The 20,991-nt window shown below is 42.9% G+C and overlaps 1 protein-coding gene across 1 annotated transcript; it reads right to left on the minus strand.

Annotated features, from left to right (window-relative positions):
• Positions 1-11,313: 11,313 nt before the first annotated feature.
• Positions 11,314-20,563, minus strand: slou (homeodomain transcription factor slouch). The gene is made up of 4 exons (XM_032439411.2): positions 18,768-20,563; positions 18,424-18,682; positions 12,009-12,289; positions 11,314-11,949 (listed from the first exon to the last, which is right to left on the minus strand). The coding sequence occupies exons 1-4, from the start codon at positions 20,145-20,147 to the stop codon at positions 11,734-11,736; spliced, it is 2,136 nt and encodes a 711-aa protein (XP_032295302.1). The 5' UTR covers positions 20,148-20,563; the 3' UTR covers positions 11,314-11,733.
• Positions 20,564-20,991: the final 428 nt, after the last annotated feature.

Here is a 20,991-nt window from a genome sequence, read left to right on the forward strand (position 1 = left end):
TTCTATTTCTGAATAAGTAATTCAACTGCATTCGACTAGAAGATTACGTTTAAATGTGTTTTTACTTAAACTTAGTTGATATCTGCGAGAACTTTTTTAACTTTGCGACACATAGAATTTCTCGCTTACAGCTAAGCCCACGGATTTCTCTCAGTGCAGTAATTTGGCTAGTCATATTTTTTACGCCAGAGCATACTAAGCCCGCCATTGTTTTCCAACTAAACGAGGCAATTGCTGGTTGGCTCTATGCCCCCCAACTCGAGTATCCATTTTGAGCTCCTGTTTCCATTCTCGGCTTCCTACCTCTAGGAAGCCAGCGAATATAAATTGCGGCTTTATCAAAGCGCACGTCAAATCTCGTTTAAATTAATGAGTTTGAGCGTTGTTTTTTAGCGTGTTGCCAACGTTGTCTCTGCATAGTTTCAAATTCTGTTTATTTATGCGTCATAAATTGCCTGAAAGAAAGCATTGCAGCGCTGCCGGAAGTGGAGAAGCAGCAGCCAGCAGCCAGCAGTCAGTCAGCCAGGACAGAACGGAAGCAACGCCGCCAGGCAGAGGCACTAAAATTATGAAACATTGTTTGCCACTTTGCGCTGAAGGCTGATATCGATTATGGGGACACCGAGGACTGCCAAGTAGCAAACGGCAAGCGCCGGGTGTCAAGTGTGAAATGAGAAGGCGTTAAGTAGTCATAAGCTTGAGCCAAACCTGACGCACTTGAGCAGCCACCCCAGCCCTAGCTCCAGACCCGCCATTGGCCCACTTCGACTCAAGTTAATTAAAATGTTTATCGTGGCAAAGTGTTGATGCCGGCAATACCAACAACAGGCTCAAGTCGAGCCGGTTCCAAAGTTATTAAACTTATTGTGGCGTGTAATTAGCTGACGAGCTGTCAACAATATAAGCGCCAACCAAGGCTCCAACGTGCCGCATGCCTCCGGCCAGGGAATGGATCATTTTACAGCGCGTTTGGTTTGTTTGCACGCCAAATTGTCGGCTGATAAATCAATCGTTGCTCTTGGGTGTTGGTGGGCCATTATAAGCAAAATCCTTGCCAGTTGTTTATTTAATTGACTTGTGAGTATCGTCGTATCCCAGTTGCCCGCAGTCTCCGCCGGCCCATAACAAATTTTCATAATTTGCCGTGCCGTGTGTAAATTGCGGTTCCTATTACAGACACGCCCTCCCAGCTACAGATTGCGATTAGGTTGTGGCGTAGCAAATGGCGACGCAATTATCTGACACTGTTCCTGTTGGCGGCTTCTTTTAACAGGCAATCCAAGCGGCTCGAGTTACATTTATTTTTTATGCTCTGTCGTATTCTAAAACCTTATTTACGCCGGCAACTGCGGCCTTTTAATATGTGAATATGTATATGAAACCACAAATATACAAGATCAATATGAGATATAAAGGTGACGTCTAGTTGAGCATATATGTATATGCGAATCCAGGCGATTTCAAGATATAGTTTTGGTGTCCTATCATACTAATGCATCATTACAACCATTTTAGAACATTAAACATATGCCCTGTTTATATAACTAGTCGATAATCCGTGTCCAGGTCAAGCAAAACATCTGCTATGGTTTTTCTTATAGGCAATAAAGTATTTTAACTGCTCTGAGTCAGACTTCTTCCAGGCTTTCTACAAATATCATATACAGTAATACTTTTAACAAATTCATTACACAACTATCTGTATTTAAGATCTCGAGCCAGCTAAACCGTCAATAAAGAATTTGGACAACCAACATTTATATCGTAAGATATATGTAAATATATACATATAAATCTATTACCAGGAGAAAGGCAGGCTTTTATAAATAAAAAATTAATAATAATCAAAAGTAGAGATCGAGTTATAAGAAGGGCAGGGGTAGGAAAAAATGCGTTAGAGAGAGAGAGAGAGAGAGAGAGAGAGAGAGAGAGAGAGAGAGAGAGAGAGAGAGAGAAATAGAAAAAGCTTGAGAGCGAGAAAAAGAGATAGAAAGAGAGAGAGGGACAGACAGAGATAAAGATAATGTTTAAAAAGAAAGATACATTTCCTAAAATTGTTGTTAATATAGTATCCATAATCGAAGGTTGTTAGTCTTTCTCAAATTAAATTAGATATTAATTAATATAGTAAAAGAAAATAACATACATACAAACATACCTAGTGTTGTTTTTCCTTGAACTATTAAACTGTCTGCGCTTGCAATCAATTTAATATCATATTATTTCTTGGAATTATATTGCAATTTCTTGGAATCAAAGAGAGCAATTAAATATAAAGAGCTTAACCTCCACTATGGATTAATTTTATTTCAGATCCTATTGCATCTTCCGACTCAGCTGCCGCATGCAATTGTTTTGCCATTAATTAATTAAGTTGACTACTTTGGAAAAAGTTTACAGCCTTAATTGAAAAATGAGCCTAAGCTGCTAATTAGCATATTGCTTGCGAACTCGGGTAAGGGAGGATCTGAGTGCTGACAGACCTCTGACTCTCGCTCTCTCGCTCTTTTTCTTATTTGCAATTAGTAGCATAAATGAATCAATGACTCATACTTGAGGCGTGAAACGAAAAGTTTGCACACCCAAAAACTTTTGCGTTAGCCTTAGTCCTGCGAGTCCAATGTCCTTGTAGTGACCGCTACTGCAACTCTAATTGGGCACAAACACACATGAGCTGGCGACCTGCCCAGTGGACAGTTGTACAGTTGTAAAGCCTTTTTTGGAGGCCGCAGCCATGCGTCAAATGGCAAATTGTTTTATTACAGTTTGCAGCAACTTTGTTATTGTTGTTGCTGCTGTGCTTTTTTATTGGACACCCACCCAGCGGCACACACTCAATTAAAACTCAAGACCCTTCATAATGCATGCGCCTTTTAGTCTTGATGTTTTAACCTTTTCTTTTTTTTTCCCAGCTGCCGCATGGCAGAAAAAAAGGATTATTTTGATTTTTTTTCGGCACATTTTGCCATGTTTTTTGGGCCAACTGGGGAGGAGTTGGGGGAGATCGTCTAAAAGTGTGTAAAGTTTAAAGAGCCTTAAGGGATTATGCGCGCAAATGTGTTGAAATTCGGGTTCTAATGAAAGAGAAGGAATGTGGCAAAAAGGACGAATGTTTTGTGCAGTGGTTTATGGGTATTTATAGATAAGAAGGTAGCTTGGAGCATGTTAAAGCCCAAACTCAGCGCCTCCCTATTGACTGACCACTTATTAGTGCCCGGGTTACTGTGCTCAGTGTCCTGTGTCCAGTGTGCCGTGTCCTGAACGCCAGCTGCGACAGGGATAAGTGGGCATAAGCCACAAAGAAAGTCTGCCATTTACTTTACTTTGCCGTTGAGTAACATTTTTAAATTCGTATAAGTGGGCGCCTTAGGATCTTGAGGGATGGCATACAACAACTAATTTTCGTTTAAGAATTTTGTAATTTCAGTGTAATTACATTTATTTGTTTGCTCAGCATTGACTCGCTGACATTTTTGCACCCTTTGAAGTCTGTTTGCTCAATACTAAAATCTGTCAACCTCCTCCATTCAAGTGGCAGCTCAAGTGGTTGCCTCGACCTTTGTTTGCTTACGTGTCTGACGCGTGCTCAAATATTGTTGTTTATGCAGCTTGGCACGGACATGAGCTGGCAGTAAAATAATAATGTCAGCTCTAGATCATATGCTCACATATAATCAATATATCTGGTATTATTTGTGATCATTGCTCGCATACCTAGTCTCCGCTGGCAAACGCAACCCAATACATTTATGCTGACCATTTTGCCAAGCTTAACTAAAGGAATCTAATCTTTAAAATATGCTACAAAGCACTTGACACACGAATTTCCTTAGGGCTTTGAGCTATACTCAGATCTCGCATCACCCATTACAGGCAACAACAATAGCAAGACAGCAAAAACAAAAGGCAATCAAAAAAGGACACACTGGGCCAACACCAAACAGGGAAAGAAAATAAAAAAAGAAACATAGGAAAAAAAGTTGCAGCTAAGTTTCCAGTTTTTATTGTACTTCCTTGCGCCGTGTTGAGGGTAAATTATACTACGTGAGTGCACATGGTGTATTTCCCAAACTCTACTTAGTCCTCATCAGAAGTGGCTGCCTTGGTGGTGCGTTACCAGAATCAGATATAAAATACATTTAAAAAAGTAAACTCGTAGGTATTAAAAAGCAGAAAGACAAAGCCAAGTGTAACTAAGTAGAATGGGTCGAGGGATGTGGGCAAAGAGAAGCTGACAGGGCTCTAAGTAGACAAAATCGACAAATGCAACTGACTCTGTGGCAAGTGGCTTACAGCTGATGCCTTCCATTCGCTTTGCCCTGCCCCGCCTTGACTATGTTAATTTGGTTGCTACACAAACGAGATTGATTTCGGCATCCGCACACTTGACTTGAGTCGATTTAAAATTTTGCACCACAACAGCATGAAATATTCAAATGGCATTCAGTCGCACACAGTTCGATTTGTTTCGAGTGGCTCAATCAACTCGCAAACATCGACAGCTTCAGCATCAGCATCGAAAGTATCTGAAGCATCGATAGCATCGACAGGAGCCGCATCTGTTGGCCTTAAGTGCGGTTGCAAATGTCAATTGGCCGTTTGGCCAAGAGCGAACCGGTAACAGGCTGCATTTTAATTTTCTTTTGCCCTGCCAACGGGCTGGCTTTCGAATCTCCTGGCTGAGCGTCCGATGGGAGCTTCTGAGAGATTGGCAAACGGCAAACGGCATCGATCTCGTTTTCTTATTTACATTAAAAGCTGTTTGCATTCACTTAAAAGGATAAGCAATGTCCTTTTAATGGGTTTCAAATTGAATAAAGGATTAAGTTGTTAGTTTAAAATTGAATTGCGTGCGCTCGAGTAAAAGGCTAGAGCTAAAGTCTTACCTATTGCCTGTCCTGTAAGGGTTACATTTACCACGCTGACAATTTCACGCCGCACACGGCAAATTCTGGGTCGTAACTGCGTTTAACGACTGCATGAAAAACCAATAGACGTGATGACCAAAAACCCATGTTCTAATTAGCAACGGCTTGCACATTACCAGCGCCAGGATAATAGTCCTGGCAACGTTCCGCACTCGCAAACTACATGAACTGCAGCCATAATTCTAGGGGTTGCCAGTTAGCAGCCAACGCCAATTATTTGGCAATTTTGTCAAATCAAATGGATGCGCTGAATTGTCATAACGACCACATGCGAGGATTTTATTTGCAAAGGCGCAGGTGTGGCGTCCTTTTGCTCATTTCCTGTCAGCGTAAAGATTTAACGAGCACATTAACTGAGCCCGCGAACAAAACAGCAGCAGCAACAGCAGCTCGCGGGTTGATAAGTCAAAATTATTTGACTGGAAAATGGATACATCAATAGAGATACATAGGTACACCAAAAAAAAAGTTTTAATATAAACAAGATGAAACTAAACTAAACTATAAAATTCATAAAAAATATAAAATCAATATAGATATAAACGTATATGAACGCTGAAGTTTGTATATAAAGCTAAAACATGCTTATATTTATTAAAACCGAAAATTCCTAAAATGTTAGATCTTTTGCGTTATATTTTTATAAAATATTAAGATCTTTTCTATTATGTTTCCTAAGGAGTATTAGAGGTTATATTGAAAGGGGTCATATATACAATAACATGCACAGATAAATAATAATAATAATTATAATAAAAAAATTAAGAGTGATAATAAAAAAATAAATAAATATAGAAATTTGAAAATAATTTTTCTTATCATTTTTCCAGGTATGTAAATTTCCAAATGAAAGTATTTCTCGTTTTTAATTTTGTAAGCATAAATATGATTTATACCTAAAACTGTTCGAGTAAAATAGTCACCAAGTTAGATCAAAATTTCAATTGACTTTTTTTTCCAAGTGTATACTTAAGAGTGCGCATATTGTTAAGTGATATAAAGAGCGCTGAGCTCTAAGTATACCGCATGCTGTGTTGGTAGCTGATAATTAAGTAGTAGCCTTTTGGGCTGCTCATTTTAAAACTGCCAAGTAAAGGCCACCCTGAGCTTAGTTGTTGTCTGGTTTATATGAAAACAAATTTGCTCATTACGCGCAGGACACGAAACCAAAGACATTTGCAACTGTCCAGAGCGCCACTTGCTGAACAACTGCCTATTTATTTGCGTCTAGCTGCTTAGTTTATTTGAAGTGCTCGACTAGGTAAACAGCTACAAGGCAGGACAGATGATAGGAGGATGAAGTGGAGGAAGAGGAAGAGTAAGAGAGGCCACAGCTTTTTGTCTGTCTAGCATTTGTTTGCGGGATTGAACTAGTTCTGTGCCGGTCCCCTGGGTGCCCGTGTGTGATTGAGAAAAATCTAGCGCAACAAATGAAACCGAGACATGAAAGGTGCAATCGCTAAGCGTCATTGCGAACCAGGGGATGGAAGGTGGAAGGTTTTGGGCAAGCGGACATGGTGCTGTTGTTAGTCAGTAATTGTGTTGCCTGGCCAGCCAGTAATGAGTTGGTTTTGGGACTATAATGAATAAATAGGCTACATCCATAGCTATGAACCCTTGATGATGTCTTTGCCAAATGTAGCATAAACTTTCAGATTGAGTCGGAGCAGAAGAACAGCTTCTGGTGGTACGGTACTCTGTGCTTGCAACCAATTCGTATTCCCACTTGGAAGCAGCTACCAGCAAATACATTTGTAAACGTCTTCAAAGCCAAATTGGTGAAAAACATCTGGAACAACATCCTTGTCTTAACTTTTGGCTTAGCCACCTCTTGCCCATCTTTCGCATTATAATTGCTCGAAATGGCTTCACTTATAATTACAGTAGTTTGTTTGCTGTCTGCTCTTGTAGCTTGTTTTTGTTTTTGTTAGCCAAAAACTTTCAGCTGCAAATTCAACAAACGACAAAGAATAAGGAGCTGGGGAGGGGGCAGACAGTCGCTGTCTGGTTGCCTTTAATTATGGCTGCCTTTGTTTTGATTTGCGTGTAATGCCGGCTTAAATATGAGACACTCATAAGCGGATTTACAGCAAGGGGTAGCAATGACATAAACAATCTACCCACACTCCCAGACACACCCACTCGAATGCTGATAGTTTTATGTTTGTAGCTGACAACGCTGTTAACGGGTGACCGGGGGGGTCAGATTCGGCAACAACACTTTTCCAAATTTGCGAACAATGCCTGGCCGCGTGCCACGTAGTGCTCCAAGCAACAACAACAGTAACTGTAACTGATTTGCCAGCGGCGCGCATCTAAGTATGCTTCAACAGCAAGCCGCTCCCAATTGACCGCCGCCCGCCGCCAGCGCACGCCCACAGTATAAACAACTCAATTTGAATGCATTTAACCGCGTAATTGAGGCACGTGTTGGACGCTACGCGTGCGCTATTTGTGGCTAAAGCAACCCGGGGCTGCCTTTCGCTCCCACCCAACCCTCGCCGCTAAGCACGCCAAATTGCAAACCAATTGGCATGCAACTGGTCTGGTAATGTGGCTCGAATGCCTTTCAGCCTGGCCGTGTGCTACCCCGCGCTGCACAGAAATTAGTGCGTAAATGTTTTCTCACCAAATAAAAAGGCACAGCTCCCATTGTCGAAGCGCGGTTTGGCTTTGTGCCCCATTTCGTTGCGCTTGCCGGAGAATTAACTGCGAATTATTTGGGCAGATGACGAGTCACGGACACGCGTTTAATTTACGTTGAATTCGCAATGCTTTTCTCGGAGAATTGTTGGGCTTGCCGCTTGACAGGTAGCTGGTCGTGGCATTAGATGAGCTTAGCTAAACGATGATGAATTACGATCTGGTGCAAAGCAAATGGGGCCAATAGCCCCTATTATATTTAAAACTTATATAAGAAGCGATCCCTTAACTAACTTTTTTATTAAGTCCCCATTCTGTCTCTCTCTCTCTCTCTCTCTCTCTCTCTCTCTCTCTATCTCTTTCCCTCTCTCCCCGTCTCTTATCTCTAATCGACCATTAAAATATTTAATGTAATTTTCATCACAAAGGTCGTTTACAGTTTTATTGCCCATTTCAAATACTAATAGCAATTGTGTGGCAGCAACAACAACATGGCCGCACTAAATTTCGTGCCAACAATGAAAAAGTGTTACGTCGAAGTTCTTTGCAAGCTTCAATTCTACATGAGCACAAATTGCAATTTAATCCACAGATGTCAGCATTGCGTTCTCTGCCTGACACAGTTTTGAGCCTGGCCATAGCCCTTTTTCTTATCACACAGCCCCGTGAATGCACGTGCCGAGCGCAACCCCTCAGACTCAGTCCTAGTCTCAGTCCTCAGTTTCGTCCTCATTCAGCTAGCTGGCTGCTAAGCGTCCCACGCGCGTGTCAAGTTGAAAAATGGTATTAAAGTCACATTGACAATCATCAAAATGTGATTCGCTTGCAAACAACAATGGCAACTATGCCACCCCGGTAGCTCCGTAGCGGCGCTTGACTCAAGACTCATGTGGCAGGCGGCCCGCTCCCCGGTGACACTTTAGCGTGTAGCCTACCCTCATTCTCCTGCTCTTCATCAAATGCGCTGGGCAAATCTGTCATATAGCCTGGGCAAAGGGCCTCTTGGGAGCTTGTTTATGTCAAGCTCTGGTCATAATTTATATGGCCGCACATATGCAAGCATTCGGTTGTGCGTTCGGGCGTATGGGCGTGGCATGCCAGTTAAATTTTAATTGCCGCGAAAGTCGCTGTCAGCCACAAATAGCGAACTAAATGAACTAAACTAAGACATGAGTTGATCTACCACTCCCAATTAGACATTCCTCTTGCCGCTTGCCGCTTGGCAACCAAGCGAGATTCACTCCATTGCTCCATTCTGGTTTATCTGCCTGCCGTCAGCGTCTCTGGCGCGCACTCAGACGCGAAATTGTCGTCAGCGTTGTCGAGCTCCTTGCAGTCGCAGCGCGCCAATCCAAATTCAATTAAACAAACACAATAAGTTTCGATAAAGCTGCGCTGATAAGCACAGCAAACTAAATATACGCATAAAATTTACTAGATTCAAAGAGAGGGGAGAGCGCCAAAGGGATGAGAGGGCATCACGACTGGGTTTGGGTGTGACAAAACACGCATGAGGGGCGGACTGCAGAAAAGTCAATGGTGCAGATTAAGTGTTGCTCATGCTGCCAACACACACACACACACACACACACACACAGTCTGAATGAAGTATGCGTAATCTGCAGCAATTCAGGCGCAAAAAAAGGTTCTCGTAAAATACGTAAACAAAGCAACAAAAAATTTATATATATAATATGAAGGAAACAAATTGGATTCCAAAACAAGTCCTATAAAATAAAATTCAAAGTAGTTTAGGCAAAAGACCCAAAACACTCAGAGAGAGAGAGAGAGAGAGACAGAGAGAGAGAGAGAGAGATAAAGGGAGTAAGAGAGAAAGGGAAAGCGAGGAACAGAGACAAGCCTGAGCAAAACAACTTAATTGCGTGAGTGTCGCGTTTTGATCCTGCAATGAGTTTCGCCGGAACCAAGTGAAGTGTTTCTGCAAGAGGCAACTGTCTGGCTGCCAGCTCTTTCCATAGTGGTAGTTGTTGTTGTGCCTGTTGGTGGTGCAAAATGCTTAAAATGAGATTTACTTTATTATGGCGCTTATTGGAAAGCAATTGTCTTGGATTTGCGTTTGGGCGTTCGCCGTCCAGGACAAGGCTAGGCTAAGGGTAAATATAGGGGGAAAGCTAAGTATTACTGTAAGTGGGCAGGCGTTTCGTTTATTTATCGTTTCAAAGATTTGTCTATGGGTGAGGAGATGTCTTTGGGCGTAAATGCGACATATTACAATAAATTACATAAAGTGGGCTATTTCAGGGAGTTTTAAGCGTAATTGTAATGATCAAAAGTTAAAAACTCAGCCAAGAAAACTAAAAAGAATAAAAAATATAGTTTCAATTTTTTAATTAATCTCAAGAGCGTTGATCTGAATTTCATACTGACTATTATAGATTAAAGTATTCAAGTTTTAAGGATTTTCCTTTAAGATGATTTTCTCACTAACTAGAGGAAAGTCTTATAAATATAAAGACTAATCTTCGTTTTATTAATATTGTTTAGCTTAAAAGATTATCTTCAAAATAAATAAAAAAATAGGATAAAGTTATTTGATTTGAGGCCAATTCACTTTTAACTGGGCAGCAGAATAAACTAGACTCTAGTCGCACCATAAATTTGTGCTCGCACATTTTCATTTAATTGTATGCAAATTGAGCTCGTTTGTGCGCATTCGAATTTTAGAGAATTTAGTGCGAAATACGCTAGGATGTCTGCAACTGAATAATTTAGTGGCTTACATTTACAGAAATTAACGCATATATACACATAGACACCCACACAGACATGGTTCATGCATAATATGCATATGTGGGTGTGCTTCAAATGGGATTTGTGCGACTAATTGCAAAGTGCTTAAGCAAAGCTTAAAACAAATGTAAAAGCAAATTTTTAATAAATTATTTATGCAAATGTGCCTTAGCGGAAAGAAAAAACTTACACACATCCGTCCTACGCTTGCGGGCGAGTAGTAGCTGCCCGCAAATGCAATCAAATGTGCGAAAATTTTACAGCCAATGCACGCGGAATACGCGGCGCGTGTCGCGTGGCTTTTCACACAGAGCTCAGCGTACTGGGCTCGGTGGCGTAATAGATATTAAGGGATTTCCGCCGTGACTCCGTTTGTTTTGTTTGTTTGTCTGCCGTAGCTGTCAACGGCACTCGTAGTCAATCCGCATCCGGCTGGCCGTCCGGCTCAGTAGCTGCTCCTGGAGCTGGCCATGCATGGATTTCTGTTTCAATTATGCTGGCCACCAAAAGCGGGCACAATACTAAGGAGCAATGCTCGGGCCCGGCTGCCAGGGAGTAGTTATTATAATATCAATGGGCGTGAGGTGTGCCCGTGAATTTATTCATTTTGTTGTCTCTGTTTTGACAACTTCGCCCCGACCATGGGCGCAATATATGCCCAGCATTGTATCACACAAATCGGATTAAGATATTTCGTATTCGTTTGCCACATAATTGAATAGCTGCGAGTGTGTGTGAGTGCTTGAGCCGCACGCAGCAAATGAGAAGCAAATTTAAAATTTTACACTTGACTTAGCATTGTTGTCCTGTCATTTCACACGCCTGCCAGAGAGTCCTTCCAGTATGTCGCTCCGTCTGTTTGGCAATCAGTCTGCTCCGTTTATCTGTGTGCGTCACAGCGATAAATTGTTTTTTGCCCTTTGCTTATACAAACGCATTTAAATACCAAAAACCCCACCTAACATATATATATATATTATTTTTCTCTGTTTTATTTCTTTTTAGTAATTTTTAAAATGTTTTTTTTTTATTATTTTTAATTTTATATTAACGCCATTTTAGGGGTCGGTTTTTGATTTTTGATTTCGCTTGCACTTAAATGCTAATAAATTGTTCTTAGTTATAATAATTACATACTCAAAAGTAAATAGTTACAGTAATTACATACTCATTATTATAATGCTAGATATGTCGACAACATCTTTGGGCTTCGTTGGCTGTAATCAGTTTATGCGCTAGAATATGCTTTATAGGTATTTGTACAAGAATTATGTACAGGCGAGACTAAACAACATTTAAAGCGGTTTCATATTTACAATGCATTGGCTCCCGGGCCTGCCCGTGCCTCTGCGCCTGTACCCTTGGCACGCTTTTCGAACAGTTGCAACAAACGCTGTTGCATCTTGCAATTTTATGAGTGCGAGTGGCTCAAGTGGTGCGCGCCCAGGGGATGAAAATATGGTCCGTACGGCGGATAGGGCACGGCGTGCGGATAGAGCAAACTACTGGCGTAGGCACCAGGTCCAAAGGAGCCACCAGCGGGTGGCGGCAAGGTAGGGCTGTTCACGTCCATTCCTGGGTTTTGCTTTTTCCACTTTGTACGTCGATTCTGGAACCAGATTTTGACCTGCAAATACGAAGAAGTTCAGCATATTGCCAGCAGTCCCAGTCAAGGCCCATTCTCACCTGCGTTTCAGTCAGGCTCAGGCTGAGGGCCAAATTCAAACGCTCGCACACGCTTAAGTAGCGCGTCGTCTTGAACTTATTCTCCAGCGAAACCAACTGCTCGTAGGTGAAGGCAGTGCGTGCGCGTCGCGGCTTGGAACCACCACCACCGCTGCCACTGCCGGACTTTCCATCGCCATTGCGACTGCCGCCTTTCTTGGAATCAGTTTCGCTGCTGGGATCATCTATGTCGCTGCCATCGTCGCACATATCGTCCTGATCCATATCATTTAGATCCTGAGCTGCAAGCAGAGAAACAAATCAAATACAAGATAGTTTTTTTGCATAAGCCAAGAGCATCATCAATCAAATGGCTGACAGTGCGTATGGCCCGGGGCCAGTGGCAGATTCGCAAGCTGAAATCAATCACCTCGCATCAGTTCTAGCATTCTGAATTAATTGGAATCTTGGGCACATGTTGACGCACATGTGAATATGGGCGGAGCCGTCCAAAACGTGCAATGGCTGGGCAATTAATCGTTATGTTGCGGTAATCGAATTTCAATTAACGCGCCCAATGTTCAGCCAGCTACATCTGAGCCAACTGTTCAACTCCCGAGCCACGGCATATTGATTACCCAGTTGAGCTAGTCCAGACTAGCTTTTTGGCAAGGTAAGAATGTTTTTTTGTCAACTGATTGGATAAGCTTATGCAAGCAATCTGTATGTAATCGATAGCGATGAAAGTTGACACTTAATTAGCTTGACAACGACTAAAAATTAACTCCCTAGACTTTTTGCTTGCATAAAATAAGACGACACGTTTTCTGTTTAGGCCACAATATCTCACCTAACTACAAAACAGCCGCTTGCTGAATTATTTCAAAACTGTCAACCGCCATGAAAGAAACCGACTGGCTGTATTATAGTGGGAAAGACCAGCAAGCAGTCCTGTCCAGTGCAAACAGCGCTGCAAAATACATGCGCCTGGTAATTGGTCAACATGATTGGCCATGTTTGCATGTAATTAGCCTGGCTGTAGCCATCAAAAAGAGCGCCACAGACAGCGCGCCAATTAAACAGAAAATTAACATGAACGCTTCATTTAATATTTAACGATATTGCTAGCCGTCGGCGTTGTCCGGCGTTGTGTGGAGTTTGTCCTTTCAAATGCAAATGACTCGCATGTCGACCACCGCACTGGTAATGGGCTGTGGAGTGTTTGCAGGCACTTTGATATGCATTAATGGCACATTAGATGCCCGAATATCTCATCAATATCCATTGAACTGCTCCGACGACTGCTCCTGACCACAATTGGTTTGAGTCAATTGAATTAACAGCCCCGTGGGGCGCTGCTCCACCAGACGTTTAATGCGTTGGCAAACAAACGCGAAAAAGTCGAAAGGTCCGCAGACAGAGTAAAACTGGTGGGGTACGGGGACCGGTGCGGGTATTGTGTACTCCCCTGAAAGGGTGTTTGCGCCCTATAAACAGTCAGCCGCAACCGCAGCTGGTTAATAAGCGCTGCAGCCACCAGCTGCAATCCATGGGGGCGGAAGTGTAGTCTGTGATGGCGGGGTCTAATTAGGGTAACTAACCGTCTGTGCAGTGCAACATGGCGTATGCGCGTTGTCTGACAGCCGAATAGCTGAAGGGGCAGCACAAACATTTGATATTTGCAAAGTTACATTCAATGAAAGCTAATATCCATAATATCCATAATTTGTCAGATTATATTAATTAAAATCTTAGAGTCATCATATTTCATATTTCAAATATCAAATATTATATTCCTAGTTAGCTTTTTTAATTTTCATCTCAGATTTTTATTACAGTCATTTTTTATTGAAATCTAGAAATACAATTCATAAAATATATTTCGTCAGTCGTGATAGTATAATCATTTTTATTCTTTGACTTAGTATTTGTTCACTAAAATATATCCCCTCAGTTTCCTCATCGTTTTAACAATACCAACTTCATTTACGGCTCTCCCTTTCTTATCAGTCGTTTCAGTTCCGTATGCACCAGTAGTAAAGTTACTGCAGTTAATTATAATAATGCTAAAGCAATTCATAAGCAATTTTGATGATATGGCGCGGCGAAGACAAAGCGACGTATACAAAGCGCACAGACAAGGCTCATTTACCAACAGGAAATCACACATACATAAGCTCCCACACAGGGAACCTCGATGGTGCAATTTAAAAGCCAAACTCGACAACCCTTTGAGTTTAACAGCAACAATTTAAATTAAAGAGAAAGCGAAAGAGACAAACAGTATACTAAAAGGACATTAAAAACTATTTTCAACAACCGAATCTGCGATACTCTTACAAATAGTCTAAGGTTAAAAGAGGGTAAAATGTATAATGCCATAATATAAGAGTCTGGCAAATTTCATGTTGATCTACTCTTTGTCTCAGAAGCTTCTTTTGGTATACGTTACAAGCAGCATATGAGAGCTGTTGTATCCCTTGTAAAGGTATATACAAAAGTAAATAAACATGCACGACAACGTACACTTTGAAGCCATAAACTTAATTATGAAATCCGAGTGTTAATTACCACAGCCATCGTTATAATTTACCAACATACACACGCACAGACAAATACTCGGCTGAGAGCTTTTACAAAATAGCTTTTAAATTTGGGCTCCAGCACGGCTTTTCAGGGGGCTTCATTGTCGCAATCATTATAATCGCATACGCTTGGCCAATGCGACCCCGGGGAGCGTTTGTCGTCTCATTTTGCCATTTTCATAAAATAATAAATGAGTTGCTGATGACGGATATAAAAAACTGTGCCGGGGCTACGGAAATTGTCGCCTAACTTTACAGAATTCACAGACACGCACACAAATCTGCAAGGTTCCCTGGGGCGCCAGGAATACGACCAGCCGCAGGACCAGCAGTATACACCAACTCATGGATACAAAGTCTGCTATATATGTATATATATTTATATACATACATACATACATTATATATATATATATACATATATATGTATATAGATGCATTGGCATTGGCATTGCATTTTGCGTGGGTTAGAGCGAGAGCGCACGACTGAGCGCAAAATTGAGTGCTGAAAAGAATAAAAGTTTTCGCAGCCATTTTACTTTTTCGGGGGTTGGTTGCCAGCAGATTCGCTCCCCTGATTCTTGCTGGCACGGCATGGCCACCCACATTTAAATGTTGCCACATAACCATTTTATTCGACCCAACCCCAGAAAGAGCACCCGTACCCGCACCCGCACTTGCACCCCTGGTGCCAGCCATGCTCTGTGCGCCCACTTAGTTATCGCATGTTTTTTCATATGACTTTTGGGGCGAATTTCTGGTGCTGCCCGAGCCCGAGCATAATGCAGATTGGAGAGTGTATGCGGCCATCCATGCTACTATCCGTGTTGTTTTTTATTTTCTTCACCCCAAGCCCAATCTGTTATTGTGTATGTACATAAGTGTATGTGTTTTGTTTTGTGGCTTTCAACGCTGCTTTTAGTGCATTTGCTAGTTGTATGCTTTTGGCTCAGTTTTGTTTTGCATTTTAAATGGAATGCAAATTGCTGTGCGCCTAGCGACCGGCGCCGATGAATGGCGCCTTAGAGAATTGCTTGCTGACAATCTGACAAATGCAGCGTATGCGTAATATTTATGAATTATTAAACGGCATGCACACAATGCATGCAGTATGATTCGATAAAGCCAAAGAGGGGAAGGGAAGGGCTGTGTGAGGTGTCATAAAATCTAATTAGTTGCCAAGACAAAAGCCGCATAATTACGCTAATATAAACTGAAGCGACCAGCAGCAACATTAGCACCTACCATGCCATAAAATTAAGTGTCGGAACGGGGGGTGCTTTAAAGCTGTAAATGTGTATGTGTGTGTCCTGGACAGAGCCATTGAAGCGGCTAATGAATGTGCGGTAATTAAGTACCTTGCTAATTAATGGCTACAGCATCACCAAGCAACGAGCAGCGAACAATCGTTGGATCACAGGCCGCAAACCCTGCGTATGCGTAATGTGAACATCCTGCCCGACTGTATGCTGTCCCTCTGCTGTAAACTTCAACAGACTGAATAAACTGCCAGCAACAATAACACGAGCACGAACAGCAACATAATCATTGCCAGCATCATTATCCTGTTGTCCTGTGTTGTTGCCACCGCTTGGGATCGTTGGTGCGGTCATTCAGTCTGTTTTATTAGCAGTTATGTTCGAGTACTGGGACGCCACAGCCAGCACCAACCACCTCCGCACCCAACGCCATTGATGAAGTTAATTGTGTTTTATTAACACAAACACAAATGCAAACAGTCACACAAACTGCCAGCAACAACAACAAAAGCAACAACAACAATAAACAGCAGCAGCAGCAGCAGTAGCAGCAATGGCCGATTATTTGTTGCTGATAATGATGTTGTTGCTGCAGCCGTTGTTATTGCTGATGTTGATGTGGTCTCCGCCATTTTCACTGTTTATAATTTTGTACATAAGCGCTTACCGAAGTGGCCAATAAAGCGAGTGGCTTGTTTGTGTGTGTGTGCATTTGGGATGGTGTGATGCTGTGAGTATCAATGCTTGTGTGAATGTGAGTGCAACTTACACTCTTAGAAGAGCTGAATGACTGGCTGGTAATTGTCTGATATGGCTGACGACATTGAGTGCTGTATATTATTGATTAAAGAAAAATAGTTAAACGTTTTTTGGCTATGATTACCAAGAGAAAGAGACAGAACAGTTAGCTAGTTATCTATCAAATAAAAGTCAGCTTACATACCTAGCTTCGCATCATTTCAACATAAATAGAATTAAATAATCAGTTTTATGAATGAAATAAATAAAATCTTAATGGCATCTTAAGCCAACTTACGGCCATCTATAGCCAATGCTAAACAACAGCTAAGCTCTGATGCATTTAATTCAGTCTGATGGAGCCCAATTATTTGTATAGCCATCATTTTACTTCTTATTTTATAGTTGATTAAATCTGTCGTCAATCTATAACTCAATCTAAAATCTATTAAAGACCTAATACTATATACCCAATTAACTTAGTTGTATTCCGTTAGAGCTTGCTCTATTAAATGTGATTTTAAATAAAATTAATTTTCCTTCTCTACTAATTTGGTAATTTTGATACATTCTTATAGAAGTTTAGGTTTAAGTTCTTTTCCAGTTCTCGATCACACAAAGTAACACTGATTGTAAGTTTTGTCACCTTATTTTTTGCTAGTTCCCAACCCCAAATTATAACTTCTTAATCGTAATTCAATTTCAATATGCCCAACCTTCAATCAGAATCAAATCATGACCAGCGTTCAAACAAACCGTTTCCCAATTGCAAAACTTGACTTTTTACGTGTCTTGCAGCACGAGCATAATACAGGATGCTTCCCTTTTTATACACCCCCACAACTTTGTGACTATCGTTTATTTTTGCGCTTTGCATCAGCTTAGCAGTCCTGGTCTGCCTTCCCCACGCCTTTTATTGCCGAGTTCACCACAACAACTTCAATCAAATTTGCAAATTTTTATTTGAGCATTTTCTTTGCAACGAGCCAAGCATGAAAATCAATTAATTTTCAGCAAAATGTTAGCCAACAGCTAGCAAGAGAAAAATAAGAAGAAAATTAAAAAAAGAGAGTGCCCGAATACATGGCCAGCAGAAAAGCTGGCAAAAAGAAATATTGAAAAATTCTACAGAGCAATTGCTTTTCCCAATTAAAACATCAATCAATCAATTAAAACAAATTCCATGCAAAATCCCCACTTGAATATGAGTGAAGCTCTCAGTCTAAACAAGTTTTATACATCTCTCGCATTGTTGCCGCATTTGTTTACCCGGTGAATATACTCGAAATATAAATGCTTTCATAGTACCAACATACACACACACCCACACCGACACCCACACCGTACACCCAATTTGGCTGCGTGTACGTGACTTGCGCCTGAAAGCTGGCAACACAAAATCTCTGCTCGTTCAAAATGGCAACTTTGCTTACCCTCTTCTGTGTGCGGGCGTGTATCCGTGTGCGTCTGGTCGTCGGGTGCGGGAATTTCCGCAAAAAAAAGAAACAAAATCAAAATCAAAACATACCAAAAGCTACAAGCGGCAGTTTAAATACAGCCCACACATCCACACTCATGCAGACACAGTCAGAAAACGACTGCAAAAAAAAGCGCTCGAATAAAGTTGGCAGATTGGAATAACAAGTGGAAACGAAAACGTTTTGCAGTTTCTCTGCCCTGCTCTGATCAATATAAACATATTATATATATATATATATATATATATATACAGCACACACATACAGATGGAAAGGTGCGTTTCCGTTTTCTGTTAGATTCCAATCAAATCAAGCACCAATGACTAGCACAGTTTTCTTTTTTCAGGTATTGATTTTAGTTAGTGCAGACACTTACCAGACATATCCTCGCTGTGCTCATCATCCAGATGCTCGTGCATGTCCTCATCTCGCTCGTAGCTCCATTGACGCGGATGTCCAAAGGGTGGTGCTGTCGCAGGCAATTTGTTGCCCGTAAACTTATTGGGATCCAATATATTCTCCACGGAGAAAGCCAGACGCTTGGTGGCCTCCCTGTCGCTAGCTCCACTGGTGGATGCAGTGCCCGCACTGTTGGCACTATTCGGCACGGAGCGAGTTAGATCCACGGGGCAGACCTGAATTTGAAGCGGAGTAGATAGATGCAAAGAAATCTAAGCATGGAAAAATCGTATGCAAAATATTTTCAAGCTATAGACTTACCGACGGTGTGCTGTGCGAGCCGGAGCCATCGTTGCTGTCCTCATCGTTGCCATCGACGTTCAGCTCTTCGCTGGTGTCGCTGCGCGCATAATTAGCAGCCGAAATCTGGCGAGATGTGGCTGCCGCAGCAGCCGCTGCAGCTGCCAGGCCACCCAGTTGTATTCTGAAACCGTAATCACTTAGGTCACGGCCAGAGGGTGAGGCGGAGGAGGAGCTGGTCGATGCCGCGGCCGATGTACTGGGCGCTTGACTTTGACTGGAGCGCGCGGCAACCGCTGCCACCAGCTTAATGCGCTCCAGATCCATGTCATTGGCGGATGTTGGACTAATGCGGCCCAACACTGGATGTGGACCAGCACCCAAGTGGAGCTGTAGCGATGCGCTAGACATGGCCTGTGGCGGTGGTGGCGGCGGCTGTGGCTGTGGATTCTGTGGCGGTGCTGGGAACGCGGAATGTGACGGATTTGCTGGTATAATTGCGGTGGCCAAAGGCGATCCCGTTTGTGGCTCGGAATGTGTCGTTTGGCTGCTGCCTGTGCCTGTGTTGGGCGATGTGGGTGGCGACAGCGGTGAGGTAGCGGGCGATGGTGGTGCAGTGGTGCCGCTGCCATTGCTACTGGCAGTGGGCAACGCTGCAGTTGCACGCAAATGAAACACAGCGGATGCTGGATGATGTGAATGTGGGTGTGCAGTATGGTGATGATGATGGTGCATGTGCTGCTGCTGTTGCTGCTGTTGATGGTGGTGCTGAGCGGCAGCGGCTAGAAACTGTGGATTCTGCAACAAATGCGGATGCTGCTGCAGCAATGCCGCATGGGGATGCTGCAAAGGCTCCGGTCTTGCCAAATGACGCACTGCGTTCAGTTCCAGTAGCTTGCGCTGTTGTGCTTGCAATGGAAAGCCACCGATATTCGCTGGCGGTGACTGCGATCGGCGTGAATTGTTCTTGTTGTTATTGTTAACATTGTTATTATTATTATTATTGTTGTTGTTGTTGTTATGGCTACTTTTCTCCTTATCTGCATCCTCTTGCGTTGGACTCAAGCGACTGAGCATGCCTGATTCGCTGGTCATTTGCTTTAGACGTTCAATTGAGTAGCGCAGATCCTGATCCTGCTTGGCAGCTTGTCCACTGGCGCCTATTATAAACTTGGGTAACTTGGCAGCTGGAGCGCTAATGGTAGTTGCTGCACTGGAGGCGCTGCTGGACACGGACACCCCCTCGGCACCCACATTGCTGCCCATATTAGCCAGCTCGGGCGAGGTGTTTGACTTGGGTGAATCTGGATTCGAATTCGGACTCATCAGACCGCCGACGGCCGTGGGCTGTGCCCCAATGCTATCACTGGGCTTTTGCGCTGGCGACTGCAGCATCACCATATCGCTTATTGCACTTGTCTTTTGTCACTTCACAACACTGGAGCTCACTTGTTCACTTCAATTCACCTCAATTGGCTTCACTTGCTCAGTTTGTTTGCCGCGACGTGTTGTTGTCACCTTGATTGCAGTCAATCGACTGTCACTGATGCCGCCGCGTATCTCTCAATATCTGAAGCTGCTGCGTATGATGCTGCCGCTGCTAATGCTCTTGTTGTTCTCGTTGTTGTTGTACGCTTATCGCGCTGCTTTTGAGCGTAATCCGCGCGCGCGACACTCTACACGCAGCCGGGGCTGAAACGGAAATGGAAACGGTAATGGTAATGGCATTGGTATTGCTCGACAGTGTTTGAGGGTTGCTGCTCGCTGTCGCTGTCGCTGTCGAGTGAGTCTTGAGTCGCGTGATAGTCCAGATGCTGTGGCTGCCGCTGGCCCGTGGCAAGTCAACTAAATGGAAAGTGAACAAATCTGTTGCGGCGTCTGTCGTTGCCTCTGTTTTTGCTGGCTGCTGCTGCAGCTGCGGCTGATGATGCTGGTGGTGGTTGCTTTGAGTGGATTTGCACTACGCTCCTGCTCTCTGCTGCTGCTCTCTTCTCGTGCTGCACACGCCCACAGCAGTTAGTTTGAGTGATTCGGGCTTTGAGTGGCCTGGCTCCTCCTTTTGCTGTACTCCGGCAGGACCTAATCTCGACTAGCATCTAATGATTTAATTTGCCTTGTGCTCGTTAGCAAGCGTAATGGTCTGTTCCTAGGTCTTAGCCACATTGGGCGGCATAAGCAAACGGCATGAACAGGGGAGACACGCTATCTTTTTCTGTTGGTCTGTCTTTACCAGCTCATTCTCTCT

Source organism: Drosophila virilis, chromosome 2, assembly GCF_030788295.1.
Source record: "Drosophila virilis strain 15010-1051.87 chromosome 2, Dvir_AGI_RSII-ME, whole genome shotgun sequence".
Taxonomy (NCBI): domain Eukaryota; kingdom Metazoa; phylum Arthropoda; class Insecta; order Diptera; family Drosophilidae; genus Drosophila; species Drosophila virilis.